General features: G+C 46.8%; 1 protein-coding gene across 2 annotated transcripts in view; it reads right to left on the bottom strand.

The window, feature by feature from the left end:
- Positions 1–11,462, bottom strand: part of SAMD4A (sterile alpha motif domain containing 4A) — a 214,799-nt gene extending 203,337 nt beyond the window's left edge. For both annotated transcript variants that reach the window (XM_081049869.1, XM_081049870.1), the window contains exons 1-2: positions 11,205–11,462; positions 9,409–10,036 (exon numbers count right to left, since the gene is read on the bottom strand). In XM_081049869.1, coding sequence (XP_080905995.1) covers positions 9,409–9,604 — 196 coding nt within the window. In that variant the 5' untranslated portion in view covers positions 9,605–10,036; positions 11,205–11,462. The remainder of the gene's footprint in view (positions 1–9,408; positions 10,037–11,204) is intronic.
- Between the last annotated feature and the right edge of the window lie 1,836 nt (positions 11,463–13,298).

Genomic DNA, 13,298 nt, shown 5'->3' with positions numbered 1-13,298 from the left:
GGGGTAATCTGGAAACCACTTCAAAGAGATCATCCTGATGAACACTCTGACACTCAGGTAAAGAAAGCATGGCTCAAGCCCAGCACAAATAGTCCTTCAATGTGGTGACCTTGGTGGCTGAGTCAACCGTGGTAAAGTTGTGAGATAGCAGGTCACAAATGGGGGGGGAGTGACTGAGTGTAATGCCAGCCCTTACCCTACTAGCTGCTACCTGACCTCAGTCTTCTCAAATCTTCAACAGAGGAGCTGGAGTAGATAAGGTCTCTTCCACCTCCTTAATTTTATGCTGGTAGAAAATGAAATGAGTAGAATTCACTCTCACACCAGTTGTAACATGTTTTCCTAAACTAATCTTCAGAAATTTTGCCCCATTTACAAACAATGGGAAGGCTTGTTTTAATTTACAGCCCTCAGTTGGTGCTCTGCCCAATTCCAGATCCTGAGATCCTAACCCAGCTCATCAATTGCTCGTGTGTCAACGTAAGGATACCATCAGCTATTAGATAACACATTCCTCATTCTTTCCTCTCTGCAGCTTGTACAGCCTGTTTCCTTCCCCCAGTCCTGCCCATTCATGCAGAGGCAGTTGAAGCCTCCGTTCCTTGAGTCTCCCTCATAGGAAGGGAAACGTTTGAATCAATGACTTCACTTACGAGTAATTTTTTAAAAATGCCAGTGTAAACTAGAAGCCAAGCCCTATCAAGCTCCGGAGGATTAAAAACTGATAAATAAGAGGTACATTAAAATGGAGAAGCTGAAAATAAATTCTTCCAAGATCAAATTTATAAAATGTTAGAGTGAAACATATTAAAACTACCATTAAATATCTCTAAGTACTTTTCTTTTAAATGTCAGCATTTTTATTTACCTAAGAACTGGAAGAGATCTGCAACATTCCTATAGTGCTGAGGATTCAACACAGGCTTTTGGATCAGAAACACCTTGGTGAGCTTGGTACATTTCCAACCAATCTCAACCTAAGTCTGCTCATCTGTAAAATGGAGTTAATATCGACTTTGTGGGATTTATATAATTTAGAAACCAGTTATTAAGCATTTGCTTTGGTTAAGACTCTGGATAGTAATAAGCATATTATCTAATTATTGCAATACATTGCTTTTAATTTTCACAACCATTAGTTCTGCTTCTTTGTATCATTCACCTGTTCAATAACTAGAGACAGTGATTATGAATGTGTGTAGTAGGTACACTTAGAAAGTGCTAAAGGGGAAAAAAAGGAAGAAAAAAGAAAACGAAGGAAAAGGTAGCTGCTACCATACAAAGAATGTCCGCTGGTCACTTTTAGAACTACATGGAAAGAACAAGAAGATTCACAGGCAGAGACTGCAATTATGAGTTACCTTTGCTAACAAATGATTGACACTCGGGGCTTATCACTGCTGTTGGGTGGCCTAAAAGAAGCAAGATAGAATTCAGTTCATTACATCTTTTCTTAAATGTGGTGGCCCTGCTCTTCATAGCGACCTAGCCTCACCTCACTGGCTACCTCAAAACAGAAACATAAAATTATTCTATAGGTGCATGTCTTAAACAAAAGCCACAAATCTGTGGCCCAAACAGGCCAAGAAGTACAGGAGGAATACACTGAAAATAATTTGAAGAAGACTTTGAAGACCTTTATTCATTCATGCTTCATTCATTCACTCATATTGTCTCTCTTTTTCTTCTCTGCTCCCACAATTTTGTTTTCTTATCTTTATTCCTGATTCACAGAAGTCATAGAATCTTCTGGTTAGGAGGTTATGTTGGAGGTCACCCAAGGGGTCACAACTTCTTTTCTAAAGAAACTCATACTGAGTTCCTTCATTGAAGAGGCATGTGGAATGGTGCTGAAGTGAGATTGCTTGTTTCCTCCCTGACCAACGGAATAACGACAATTCCTACATCATCTCATAGGGTGGTTGGGATAAATACTAAACGAGCTACTGCATTCAATAAGGTGCCTGGCACAAAGCAGGCAGTCAATGAATAGGAACAAGTCTATTTACAAGTATTATTCTGTGCCCTGCACAATGCTAAATGCTTGTCCACCTCTGCTGAAACCCAAGTCACTGCCTCCAAAACTGTATGCCATTGTTTGGAAGCTCTAATCATTATAGTTTTTCTTTACTTTGAGCTAAATGAACTGTAGCTTCCACACACTACCCTCTACTTGGATATAGAATAGAACCCCTCAACGCCAAGCCAACTTTTCAAAGAACCAGTGATAGTTGTCATGTTCTCTGCTCACCTTTTTCTCCAGCCTAAATGTTCCCCTGGTTCTCAAGTGCCCCACCATGCTCTTTCTCTAGCCACAACCTGACTTGTCCATCTCCCTCAAATCATGTCCTCAGACTCAAGGGACCGTCTGGCCTGGCCGGACTTTGTATTTTATTCAGAACAGGTCTTCTTGTGTCATATACTGTATCGTACATCTAATGTGATTATTAGATATTATTAAAGGTTTAGTGGCTTTGGGGGCAACCACATTATATTATTCGTACTAAGCTGTACTAAAAGCCAGATGTTCTTTTCATGCACACTACTGCTGAACCATGCCGCCTCTAAGTTAGGTCCAGGGGATGCAAGTATTTTGTCTTGTTACCTTTAAATATGTTGGAAATCAGAGGAGTGTTTAAATTGTTCCTTCTTCCATTCAAGAAATCATTCCTGATGGACAAAATGCATCATGCTCCCCTCTCTCTAACATACTCAGGAGGGTCCTTCAAAGGCCCGTGAAGACTTACCCTAACACAGCCCATGCACAGCGTTCCCCTATATGTGTGGTCTCCTTAATGAAACTCTCATTAAAGATACTAAAAAGGCAAGATCTCATGAGACCTAAAGCACTTGTTTCAAATGGCACACTCCGGTTTACTTCTCTCATTCATTACCCAGCCCATGCTCTTCTCTCCCCTTCACTCAATTCCACTTTTGTTCTCTCATCAGAACCATAGCATTTAGCAACTATGTATGGTCTAATTATAATACAGGTATACGCACATGCACATGCACACACACACACACACACACACACTCACAGGTATACATACCGAGGGTGCCAAAAAATGTATACACATTTTAAGAAAGGAAAAACCTATTAACATTACACTGGTGGTAACCACTTTGCGCACCTCTTGTCATTGCAGAAGTCAAACGTGACTTGTATTCTTTTGTTATTGGTATATATTATTACAATTTTAATACCTTTTTTCCTTTCTTGAAATGTGTATATATTTTATTGCTACCCTCTGTATATATGTCATATGTTGCTCCTTGAGAGGAATCATTACACCTACTTCACCTTTTGACACAGCACCCAGCTCTCTTCTGGGTGTACTTGGTGAATATGTACTGAGGAACTTGGTCCCACAGTTTCTTACGAGATACTCTTTGCCAGATACAGGTAAATGGTATGTATTCTCTATTGTGTAAAAGAAACCACCAAATCATTTAATTGATTTTTTTCCCTAGTAAACCAAGACAAGGAACACTGTATTAAAATGCTGATATGTAGAGTGGGAACAAAACCCTAGAACCAGCTTATGAATCCCAAGGAGTGACATGCCCCCACATAAAAACAGGCTGGTTCCCCCAAACTCCATGCTGGCTTTTGGGGTGCAAACTTCAGAGCAAGACCCAAGTCTTGACTAACCGAGAGAGAAAGCTTGGCTCCTGTTCTCAAAGTTCTGCTTTCTTTAGGAGAGTCTTGCCTCTGGAGGCTTCCTCAGAACCAAAAAAAAAAAAAGCTCAGAGGGGACATCTGATTCTGCATCTTGATCTATGTGAATTAGATGAACTTAGGCCTGGGAATGATTAGAAGGAATGGAAAGGAAGGAACGGGCTAAATACTTAGAGTAGTAATTATATTTTAAGAAGACAATAAAAAAGATTTATACGAGCACCGCATCTTTCTTAGAAAATGAACACAAGAGACTTCGCTTATGGATGAGACCCTTCCAATTTCTGCTCAGGTCAAGGAGGAACAGAATTTTCTCTTCTCTGGTGTCAATTCTCTTTACAATTACATTTCTGTGAGATACGCTGGTGAGTTTCAGTGATTTCTCAGCCCTTCTAACCCTCATTTCACCTTCATTTGTTCATTTAAACAAACCAATTTGACTGCTGTTAAGTTTGTCTATCTTTTACTTGCTTTGATGGGACTTGTTTATAACGCTGAGGTGCTGAAGCCCTTGAGCAACCCAAGCTAAACAACCAAATCCAAGTTATTCACAACAGAGTATAGATGTGTATGACCAACCCAAAGAACATTACAACATCCTACAAGAAAACTGTTTCAGATATAAAGCTCCTATATATTTCTTTCAACAGAATGATACCTTCTTTTCACATTTACCGAGTGAAGGAAAAAAATTGTTGACAGGTTATTTGGGAAAACTGGGTCAGTGCTGCATTTTTTGAGGACCCAACGTGATAGAGAATAAGAAAGCTAAAATGTAGAAGGTGGAACAAATTAGGTTCATATCTTCCAGGTTCCAAACCATCTCCAATCTCCTCTATAATCCTTTAAATAAAGAGTTCCTATTACTTAAACAAACATTATTTATATAAATTCTATATTAATTAGAGGTAAATTTAAACATAGAATAGGTCCTCTCTGGATTATTAACAACTAACTTCTGGACAATAACAAAGTTTTATTAGCTCCATTTTACAGATGAGAAAACTGAGGCTCAGAAATTAATTGACTAAATCAGTCTGACTGATTTCAAAATCTATACTCTAAGAACCTTCTACAATGTATGCCCTCCCATGGATATAACAAATAAATGGCCACCCGGACAATATTTTCTTTTCCTCTCCATCTCAGTCCTTTCTTCTCCGTGTAACAATGCTGATAGCTGCTCTGAGGGGATGATGCCACTAGGTGGCCAAAATGGAAACCGTCTGAAGCAAAGTTTGCCTTACTTCTCCCACTTGTTGCCTCTCAGAGGATCATGTATATGCTGAAAAGCTCTTTCCCAAAAGTGTCCATACACACACACACCTTTCTTTTTTAACTCTTTTCCTAAAAGTCTTCTTGGGTTTTCTATCATCTCTGCAGGGTTAAGTCCAAATACCTTAGCTGATACAGTCCTTCACACCCACAGCTTCTGTTTTAACTTCTGCCTCTTAGAACTTGACGTTCTATGGTCTTCTAGCCACTCTGAACTCATTATTTCCTGCACACAACGAGGCCTTTTTATAAGACAACATTTTTATAAATATTATCCTTTCTGCTTAGAAAACACCTTCATTCCTGTTCTCTACAATCCTTTTTACATATTACAACTCATTTTTACAACTCCTATTCACCCTTCAAAACTCAATCCAAACCTATCTCTTCTTTAGTGAAGTCTTCCCTGACTCCCCCCAGCAATTAGCTGCTAGGTTCACAGTGCTTCCCATCCACATCTACGCTTGAGCACCATGACATTGTGTTAGGCATTTACTCAACACACAATATCTGTGTGCCCACCACACATTTGGATGGTAGTAAGTTCCCTTCATATTCCGAATGCATAACACAGCTCCAGGAAAATAGTAGGCAGTCAGAAAATGTATGTGGAATGAATAAGTGAAAAAACACTACAAACAAAATATTATCCAGGGTCATCAGGAAAACCTCTATTCTTCTGCTTTCTTTCTATTCCATTTGTAATCTAAAAAAGCAACTCAGGGTATGGCATACCTACACAATGGAAACCCCAAACTATACAAATCATAGAGCCAACATTTTCACCCTCTAATGAGAGTAAATACCCTCACTTTATAATTTTCACAGTTAGTTTTGTCTCAAGCACCACCATTTCAGATAATTCCTTTCTCTTGTATTTCATTATAAGTAAAGCAATCATCTTTTTGCCATTCATTTACTACAAACATATACAGTTTCTCCACAAAATATGCACTGTTTGTGAGTTACTAAGTCGTTGTGGTTTCCCTTATGAATCTCCATTTCAAACACTGTTTCCATTGGAAAGTATATTTCAAATCCAAATGACAAAAACCATAAACAAACAATGCCACAGAACCTATTTTTCTTTGGGAGACTGCAGGTAAAGTCAGTGGGTTCCATCTTTGCCAATTTTAGGCATCGAATGACCTATTAGCCCCAGAAACAATCATCTACAAATTGAGACTCTGAGACTGGTCAGAAGTCTCAATGTTAACCTGGGCTGGTGGCTGAAGGGTACTTATCTAAGATTATGAGCATTCTGGAAACAAGCCTCTACTTAAAAGAGCTGATCATGACCGATACACACTGACCAAATCTGGTGACACATTGACACACACACACACACACACACACACACACACCCATACCCATAGGAACTGACTCACCAATTTTTTTTTTTTTTTACATCAGATGACTATGAACCTGAGGCAAAGCATGAACCAGCAAACCACTAGATTCTCAATAAACATTTAAGAGAATGAAAAGTTAGTATCAAAATATATCCCATGGATCTCAAATAAACCAGCCTTAATGTGAAGGGTTCTCTCTCTAAAGTCAGTCCTGGAGGAAACAGCCAAGTTCACACTATTACAAACACTTTTGTATTATACTGAGATCAAGCCCCAGATATGAATTTGGTTCCCATTCACCAAGTTTTAAAATCACCCAACACCCGAAGAAATATGTGTGTTTGTTTAATTGATAATTACAAAATAAAGGAATACATGGTGATTTTGGTATAGGAAACTTCAGCCAGCCAATGAATGAGTCATTCTACACAGCCTAGTTTTCTGAATGGGTAAGAGCTTTACAGACTGAAACAACTTTGGAGATCAATTATCTTGAGTATCAATATGTCCAAAGTTTATGGCCGATTTACCTCTCTTCTCAAAGAATGTATTTTAAAATGTATCCTTTTTGGTAGTTTAATGGTAAATAGCAATTACTGCTTTTGTTATTATAGAGTAATGCCTACAGGGCCAATTGAATGTACAGGGATTCCTCACCTCACATTCCCAAACCTTCAGGGCTTTTGCTCCCAATTCTGTGTCTAAAGTTATAATTTTTCTGTCTCTTTTTTGGTTGTCAAGCTGTCCCAGATCACTTTTCACTCTTGATTACAGCAGCCACTCACCCCGTTCTAAATGAGCTACCCCTAATCTGCAATGGATTATTTTTCAAATTTAAAAAAAAGTTAGAATTGTTGTCTAAAATAAGAGTAATTATGTTCCAAGAGAGGGTCTGAAGTATTCTCCTGGACTTTATGACATCGATTCTCGTGGCTGAGTGGGCATTTTTGCCCCTTCCCTGGTTCTTAGCTAGGTTCCGGTGCCGTAAGAGAGCCACAATCCAGACCCAGGTATGCTATGACACATCTTGATGCTCTTTGTGGTCCCCATGCTGCAGTACAGCAAACCATCACACGACCTCACTAATGAATATCTGTCCTGGCCACACAACAAAACAAGTGCAAAGGTTTCCAAGAAAGCCGGTCCAAGTTGAAAGATTAATCCAGAAACGGGAAAATGGTCCCTATCTTACATAATGTTTCTAGATGGCGTACATCTACAGCATTTAGCAGCAGGTGTCTTACACAAATGAGTATGGAAAAAAAATTTTTTGAGGGAAAAATTATGAAATGACTTATAATAGCTTGGGTTTACTTAATTACAAAATTTTTAAAGAAAGCAACTTCTTTTTAATACCATATATTTAATTACTTCACTTACTAAACTGCTACACTGTTGGAAAAAGTCTGCTTTACTCAAAGGTAAAAAATGTTCTAACGTTTGAGTAACCTAAAGATTAATTATCATTATTTTAAACAGTCCCTACAGGCACTGAAGTCAAGCATTCAACATAAATGACTGTACTTAAATCTTCTGCATCCCCCCCCCAAATGCAAAAGTTTATATAACCTTGTTTGTCAAACCCAAGAAAGCAAAATCAAGCAGGTAAACCAGGCCACCCTGTTACATTAAGGACAGAAATAAAGACAGCAGACATCAATTATCCTAGTTATGCTTCCACTCCCTTATTGAAGGAGGCTGGCCCTTCAGCTATCTATAAATGTGGAACTGAAGGAAAGGTACCCTCCCACTGCCACCCTTGTGAGGACTGGGGTGGGCTGTAAGCCTCCAGCCAAATCCCAGGGGGGGCCTGTGGGGTCTCCCTCAATTTGGCCCTCCATACTTGGCAGCACAGGATCCTCTGGGTGCAGTCCTGCCCGCTCAGGAAAAGGGCTGTGAGGATTTCCAGCGGTCACTTCCAGCCTATGATTCTATATATGGAAACATCCCATCCTGGCGTGTTCAGCATCATGAGCACCACACCAGGGAGGAGGAGTGAGGAGGAGGCTAGCTCCCCTCTTGCTGCCCTGATGACATACTCACTTTAGTGTCTCCCAGGCCCTGCTGTCCTGGACTGGACCTTGTCATCAAATGGCAGCCCAGACCTCTACTGAGTCTTGCAGGCTAGCCACTCTAACATGGAACAGCTGGAAGAGGACCCTGCATTCTTTTCTCTGCATAAACACTGGGGGCTCTGTTCACCCTCCTGCTGCAGCACGAACTAAAGAATTTCCCCTATCCAGAATTACAACCAACAGACCTTTTCCCCATCCCCCATCCTCACCCCAGGATATAATTTCAGTCTGTCACCACCCATGCTGGCAAATAGCAAACTGCTGGACCTTTCACGTATATTCATTCACTTTCTATACTAGTTGAAGTGTCTAAAAATACTAGCAGGGTAGTATGAAACAATTGTTATATTCGGTAAAGTTTCCTTAAAAAAAAAAGCATCACGGACTTTGATTCATGCCCGCTGTCTGTGAGACCCTTTCTACAAGATCCCTATCAACGTGAATAACGTCACGATAGATAAGTATATCCAAACAGTACATGAACTGCAAATATTTTCATCGCCTGTAGCGTCACCTACATATTATTCAGAAGACAGAACTCTAAAACTGGAATATCCGTGGGGGGAAACCTAATAATAAAATGGGACTTTCGCATATTGCTCATACAGCCTAATCGAAGCTTGGTTTCCGAAGGGCAGTCCTGGGCTGCTCCGTGTGTTGCTGAAATCCAGAGCTACGTTGCCCAAAAGAAGAAGAAAAAAAAGCCCAGAAAATCCAGACTCTACGTGACCTGACTTACTTATTTCCCAGGAAACTGCATGAGAGAAAAATCAATCATTCATGCTACCGTAGCTACCACACCGAGTGGACTGAAGGAGTTGACCGTGGGCAAAACCCCAAAGCGCCCAGTGGAGGTAGGTGGGCGGCAGAGGCTCGGGTGGGGAGGAGGCTGAGAGGCCAAGAGCCCCGGGGGCCAGAGCGGTCCGTGTCCCCGCGGAACAGTGGCGGGAGCCTGGTCCCGAGGCTGGGAATGGGGTGTGTGGGGGGGGGTGGGGGGCAGGCGGGACGGCGGCCGCGCACTTACCCGGGGTGTTGGCCTCGCCTTCGAGGACGTGCAGCTCCGCGCAGTCGGCCAGCGAGTGCTCCAGGCAGAGCTGGAGGAAGCGGGCCTGGGTCTGGCTCACGCGCTTCAGCAGCGACAGCAGCGCAACAGTCTGCTCGCACTCGTTCCAGCCCTTAAACCAGCCCGCCAGCACCCCGACCTGGTCGCGAAACATCATGGTTAGGGGACGGCCCTCGGTCTACAGAGCCCCCTTGGAGCCCCCGCCCGCCCCGCCCGCCCCAAAGTTTGGCGGAGCCGCAGCCCCGCGGCCGCCGGAGACGCGTTCCGGTTCCAAGGTGGCTCTGGGGCCCGGACGCTGCAGGTATAGCCTCGGCTCTTGCCTCTCTTGTCTGGTTTCAGTTACGTTCCGGTGGTTCTGGCTGATTTCCCCAGAGATGATGACAGACAGTAGCACGGAAATGTTTCTTTTTAAAAAAAACAACGATTAAAAAAAAAAATCCCTACAAGGCACACAAACTGAATGAAGAATGCTCTCCTTCCCCACCCTTCTCACAGCTTTGGGATGGTGATTTCCGGCGTCCCGGGGTCTCTTTCCCGCTGGGCGGCAGCTCGGACCCTTTACACCCGCATTCCCGAGCGGCGATCACCACTGGAAGGAGAGAAAGGGCTGCAGTGAGACCTCGGCCAGCGAGGGAGCGCGCCCGGGAAGCGAGTGCATCAAAGGGGGCGGGGTCGGGGGCGCCCCGCGGGGGTCTCAGTCCCCCAAATTCTGTCCGCTCCCTCCGCACCCGGATGCCGGAGGTCAGCTATTCCTGTTATGGGGATGGCAAGGAGCCTCTACCCAGGTGCTGGAGGAGACCCCACGGCTTCCTGTTGCTGCCGTTGAGGGCTGCTGGTGCTCCCCACACACCCCACCCGGGGTGGCCTCGGGGGCTGTGTCTGCGAACACCAGCAACAGATTTTCCTCGCGCAGAAAACTTGCAATGCGGCTGCGAAGGGGCTCGGGGATGGGGGTGGGGGCTAATGCAAAGCAGAGGCGGAGGCAGCAGGAGCCGGAGTTCCTTCCTCCTCCTCCTGCTCCTGCTCCTCCTCCCAGAGAAGCCGCCGAGCGGCTGCAGCTCCATCTACAGCAACAGCCAGCATCTCCACCGCCAGGCGCCCCTCTGGATTTAGGCCGTGAGCAGCCGCGGCAGCAGCTCGAGACAAAAATAAACTCTCCACACCCAAAGCTCCGCGCCCAGCGGGCGGAGGCGCCGCCGGGAGCCCCTGATCCCCCGCACCGCACCGCTCCAGCCCACCCGGGAGGTCTCCAAGGGCCTGCTTCGCCCTGAGCGATCAGAAGTGTGCGTGCGTGTGCTTCTGTGTGTGTACGGGCGTGTGCGCTTTAGGCATCCTGCCCCCTCTGCGGCCGCCAACGGACGGGTCCGTCCGGCCCAGCGCCTGGTCCGCGCCTCGCAGGCCGAAAGCCGCACGGCCCCGGCGCACGCCGAGCGGGAGACTACCCGCCCCGCAGCACTACTTCCCGCGGCAGGCAGGGCGGCTCCGCCGGGACTGCGTCTCCGCGCCGCCGGCACACGCCCCCCAACGACCGCCAAGAAGAAAGTTCAGCTTCGGGGTCTCCGAGTCCTGTCCCTGTCGGGGTGGCCGCCGCCCGCCACGAAGGGAGCCCAGAGGCTGAGCCCTCGCTGGGGCGGCTCCATTCCAGCATCCCGCTACCCGGCTCCCAGAACTTCCCGAGCAGAGAAAGAAACCCCCCGGGGAGGGCACCCAGTGGCCAGCGGGTCCCCTGCCGCGCGCGGAAGGAAAGGGGCGCTCACCTCGGCGCGGTTCATGCCGGCGGCTCGGGGCCCCAGGCGCGGGTCCGGGCCCGCGGCGGCTCTCAGCGAGGGTGGGGGCGCCCGCAGCGCGGGCCGCGGGCCATGCCGTCGGGGCGGGCGGCGCTGGGAGAGAGCGGCGCTGCGGCTCAGGGCTGCTGCCGCCGCCGCTGCTGCTGCCTCCAGTGTCGGCTCGCGGAGGACTGAGCCGCCGGAGCCGGAGCTCCCCACATGCTCCTGATTAACATACACCATTACATCATGGGCTTGGCAGGGAGCGCCCGAGCGGGGGGAGAGGAACCCGGGCGGCGGCGGCGGCGCGCGGGGGGGGTCGGGGGGAGGATCCCCGGACCCGGCCGGTGGCTGGGGGTGGGAGGGAGCGGATTCCTAAGTGGGGACCAGAAAGGGGGAGGGAAGCCGAGAGGGCGGAGCCAGATGGCGCAGAGGGGTCGGGTTGGAGGAACGGCGGGGCGGAGGGAAGAAGTTTGGGGAACAGGAGGGATCCGAGTGAATTCCTCCACGCCGCAGCCTGCACGTCCTAGAGGGGCCAGGGCGCTTGAGTCCCCCGAGAGAGGGCTGGAGGGGACCGGGGGGCGCTGGAGCGGAGGCGGTGCTGCCACCGGCTGCTAGTCCTTGGGAATGTGGTTCGCCGACTCCGGCGACCCGTCGGCCTGACCCGGGCCGGGCGGCGGCGGAGACGCGGGGCCACTGCCGCCGGGGCGCGGACGGGCTCGGGGGCGTCGCGGACGCCAAGTGCGGAGGAGGCCGAGGGGCGGTGCGCAGAGCTGGATGCGCCTGGGTGCTGGGCTCCGTGGGGCCCTAGTCCCAGGAGCGCGAGAATTGCCCGCTCTGATCACCCCTCGCCGGGGTCCGGCCTTGGATGCCCGCTGCCCCTGTCGGCGGCCTCGCGTCGGGCTCCGAGCCCCTCTCCGGCCTTGCGCTCCCTTAGGGAAGCCGCCGACTTCAGGGGCCAGCCTGGGAACCATGCCTGGGGCGCGGGCTACAGCTGCGGGCCTGGAGCGGAGTCGAGCGTCGCCCTGGGAGGCAGGGGGACCGGCGAGGCCACCTGTCTGGGCGTCTGAGTCGCCGGATTGGGCAGCCTTTACCTGGACCTGGAGAGTGCGTGAGGCCGAGGCCAGGCTGGGGCTTCACAGGTATTCGCGGCGCGGAAGAGGGTAGGAGAGTGCGGCGTAGGGACCCAGCACCACAGGCTGGGCTGGGAAAGTGTCCCCGCCTCGTCTGGACAGTAGAGAATTGGTTAAAAATACCCTAAAACCGTTGGATATTCATAGGTGGACTTGATCACTAAATCTGAACTGTCTCATTTACAGTAAAAACACCGAGCCCTCGAACATTTTCTCCAGCAACTTGAGGCTTTCTTTATGAAACCAAAGTACTTCTGAGAAATCAGTGAAACATATGCTTCAGACCCAGCCTTCCCTACTCTCTCTAATACAGTATTTTTGAAGATAAAGTATCTGAGATATCATTACACTAATTAACACTTTAATCTTTCAACTCCAGCATATGTCCCTGGAATTTCGATCCTTTCCTTTCCAAACCTAGTGTCTGCACCGTTAAGTTCACATGAGACATGTGACAATACCTAACCATCTGTTGGATATTGAAAGGTCTTGTGGAGCTGCAAAAATTTAGGTGTTACCATTAAAATAAGGTGTGTGAATAATTTTTTAAAGTTCATTATTAACCAACTAGGAAAGGTATCTGCATAATGTAATGAATATTTTGCCCTAAAAACAAAAATTCTAGACTCAATGTTTTGTTTTTGTTTTGTGTGATTATTATAGAGGCATAAAATCTTGACATATTTTCTCCAAGACATTGCTATCAGTTAGCTAGTCTTTAGTATAATTTCTGTCAGGAGATTGGGAGGTCAGTTAGAGCACTGGGTATCTTGCTATCAACTGCAGCCAAAACAGAAGTTCCCCATCTGGGGCTTTGGGAAGCCCCCACAAGTGATTTGTTTAGAAGTGAAAGAGACATCAGTTTGATTAACCTATTTATTGTCACCTGCAGTTTACTAAACGAATAGTAAAGCTGAAAAAAAAAATACAACAAACCTTGAGGCAAATCTTC

This window comes from Rhinolophus hipposideros (assembly GCF_964194185.1).
Source record: "Rhinolophus hipposideros genome assembly, chromosome: 5".
NCBI lineage: Eukaryota > Metazoa > Chordata > Mammalia > Chiroptera > Rhinolophidae > Rhinolophus > Rhinolophus hipposideros.
This window is presented reverse-complemented; position numbering and strand designations above follow the sequence as displayed.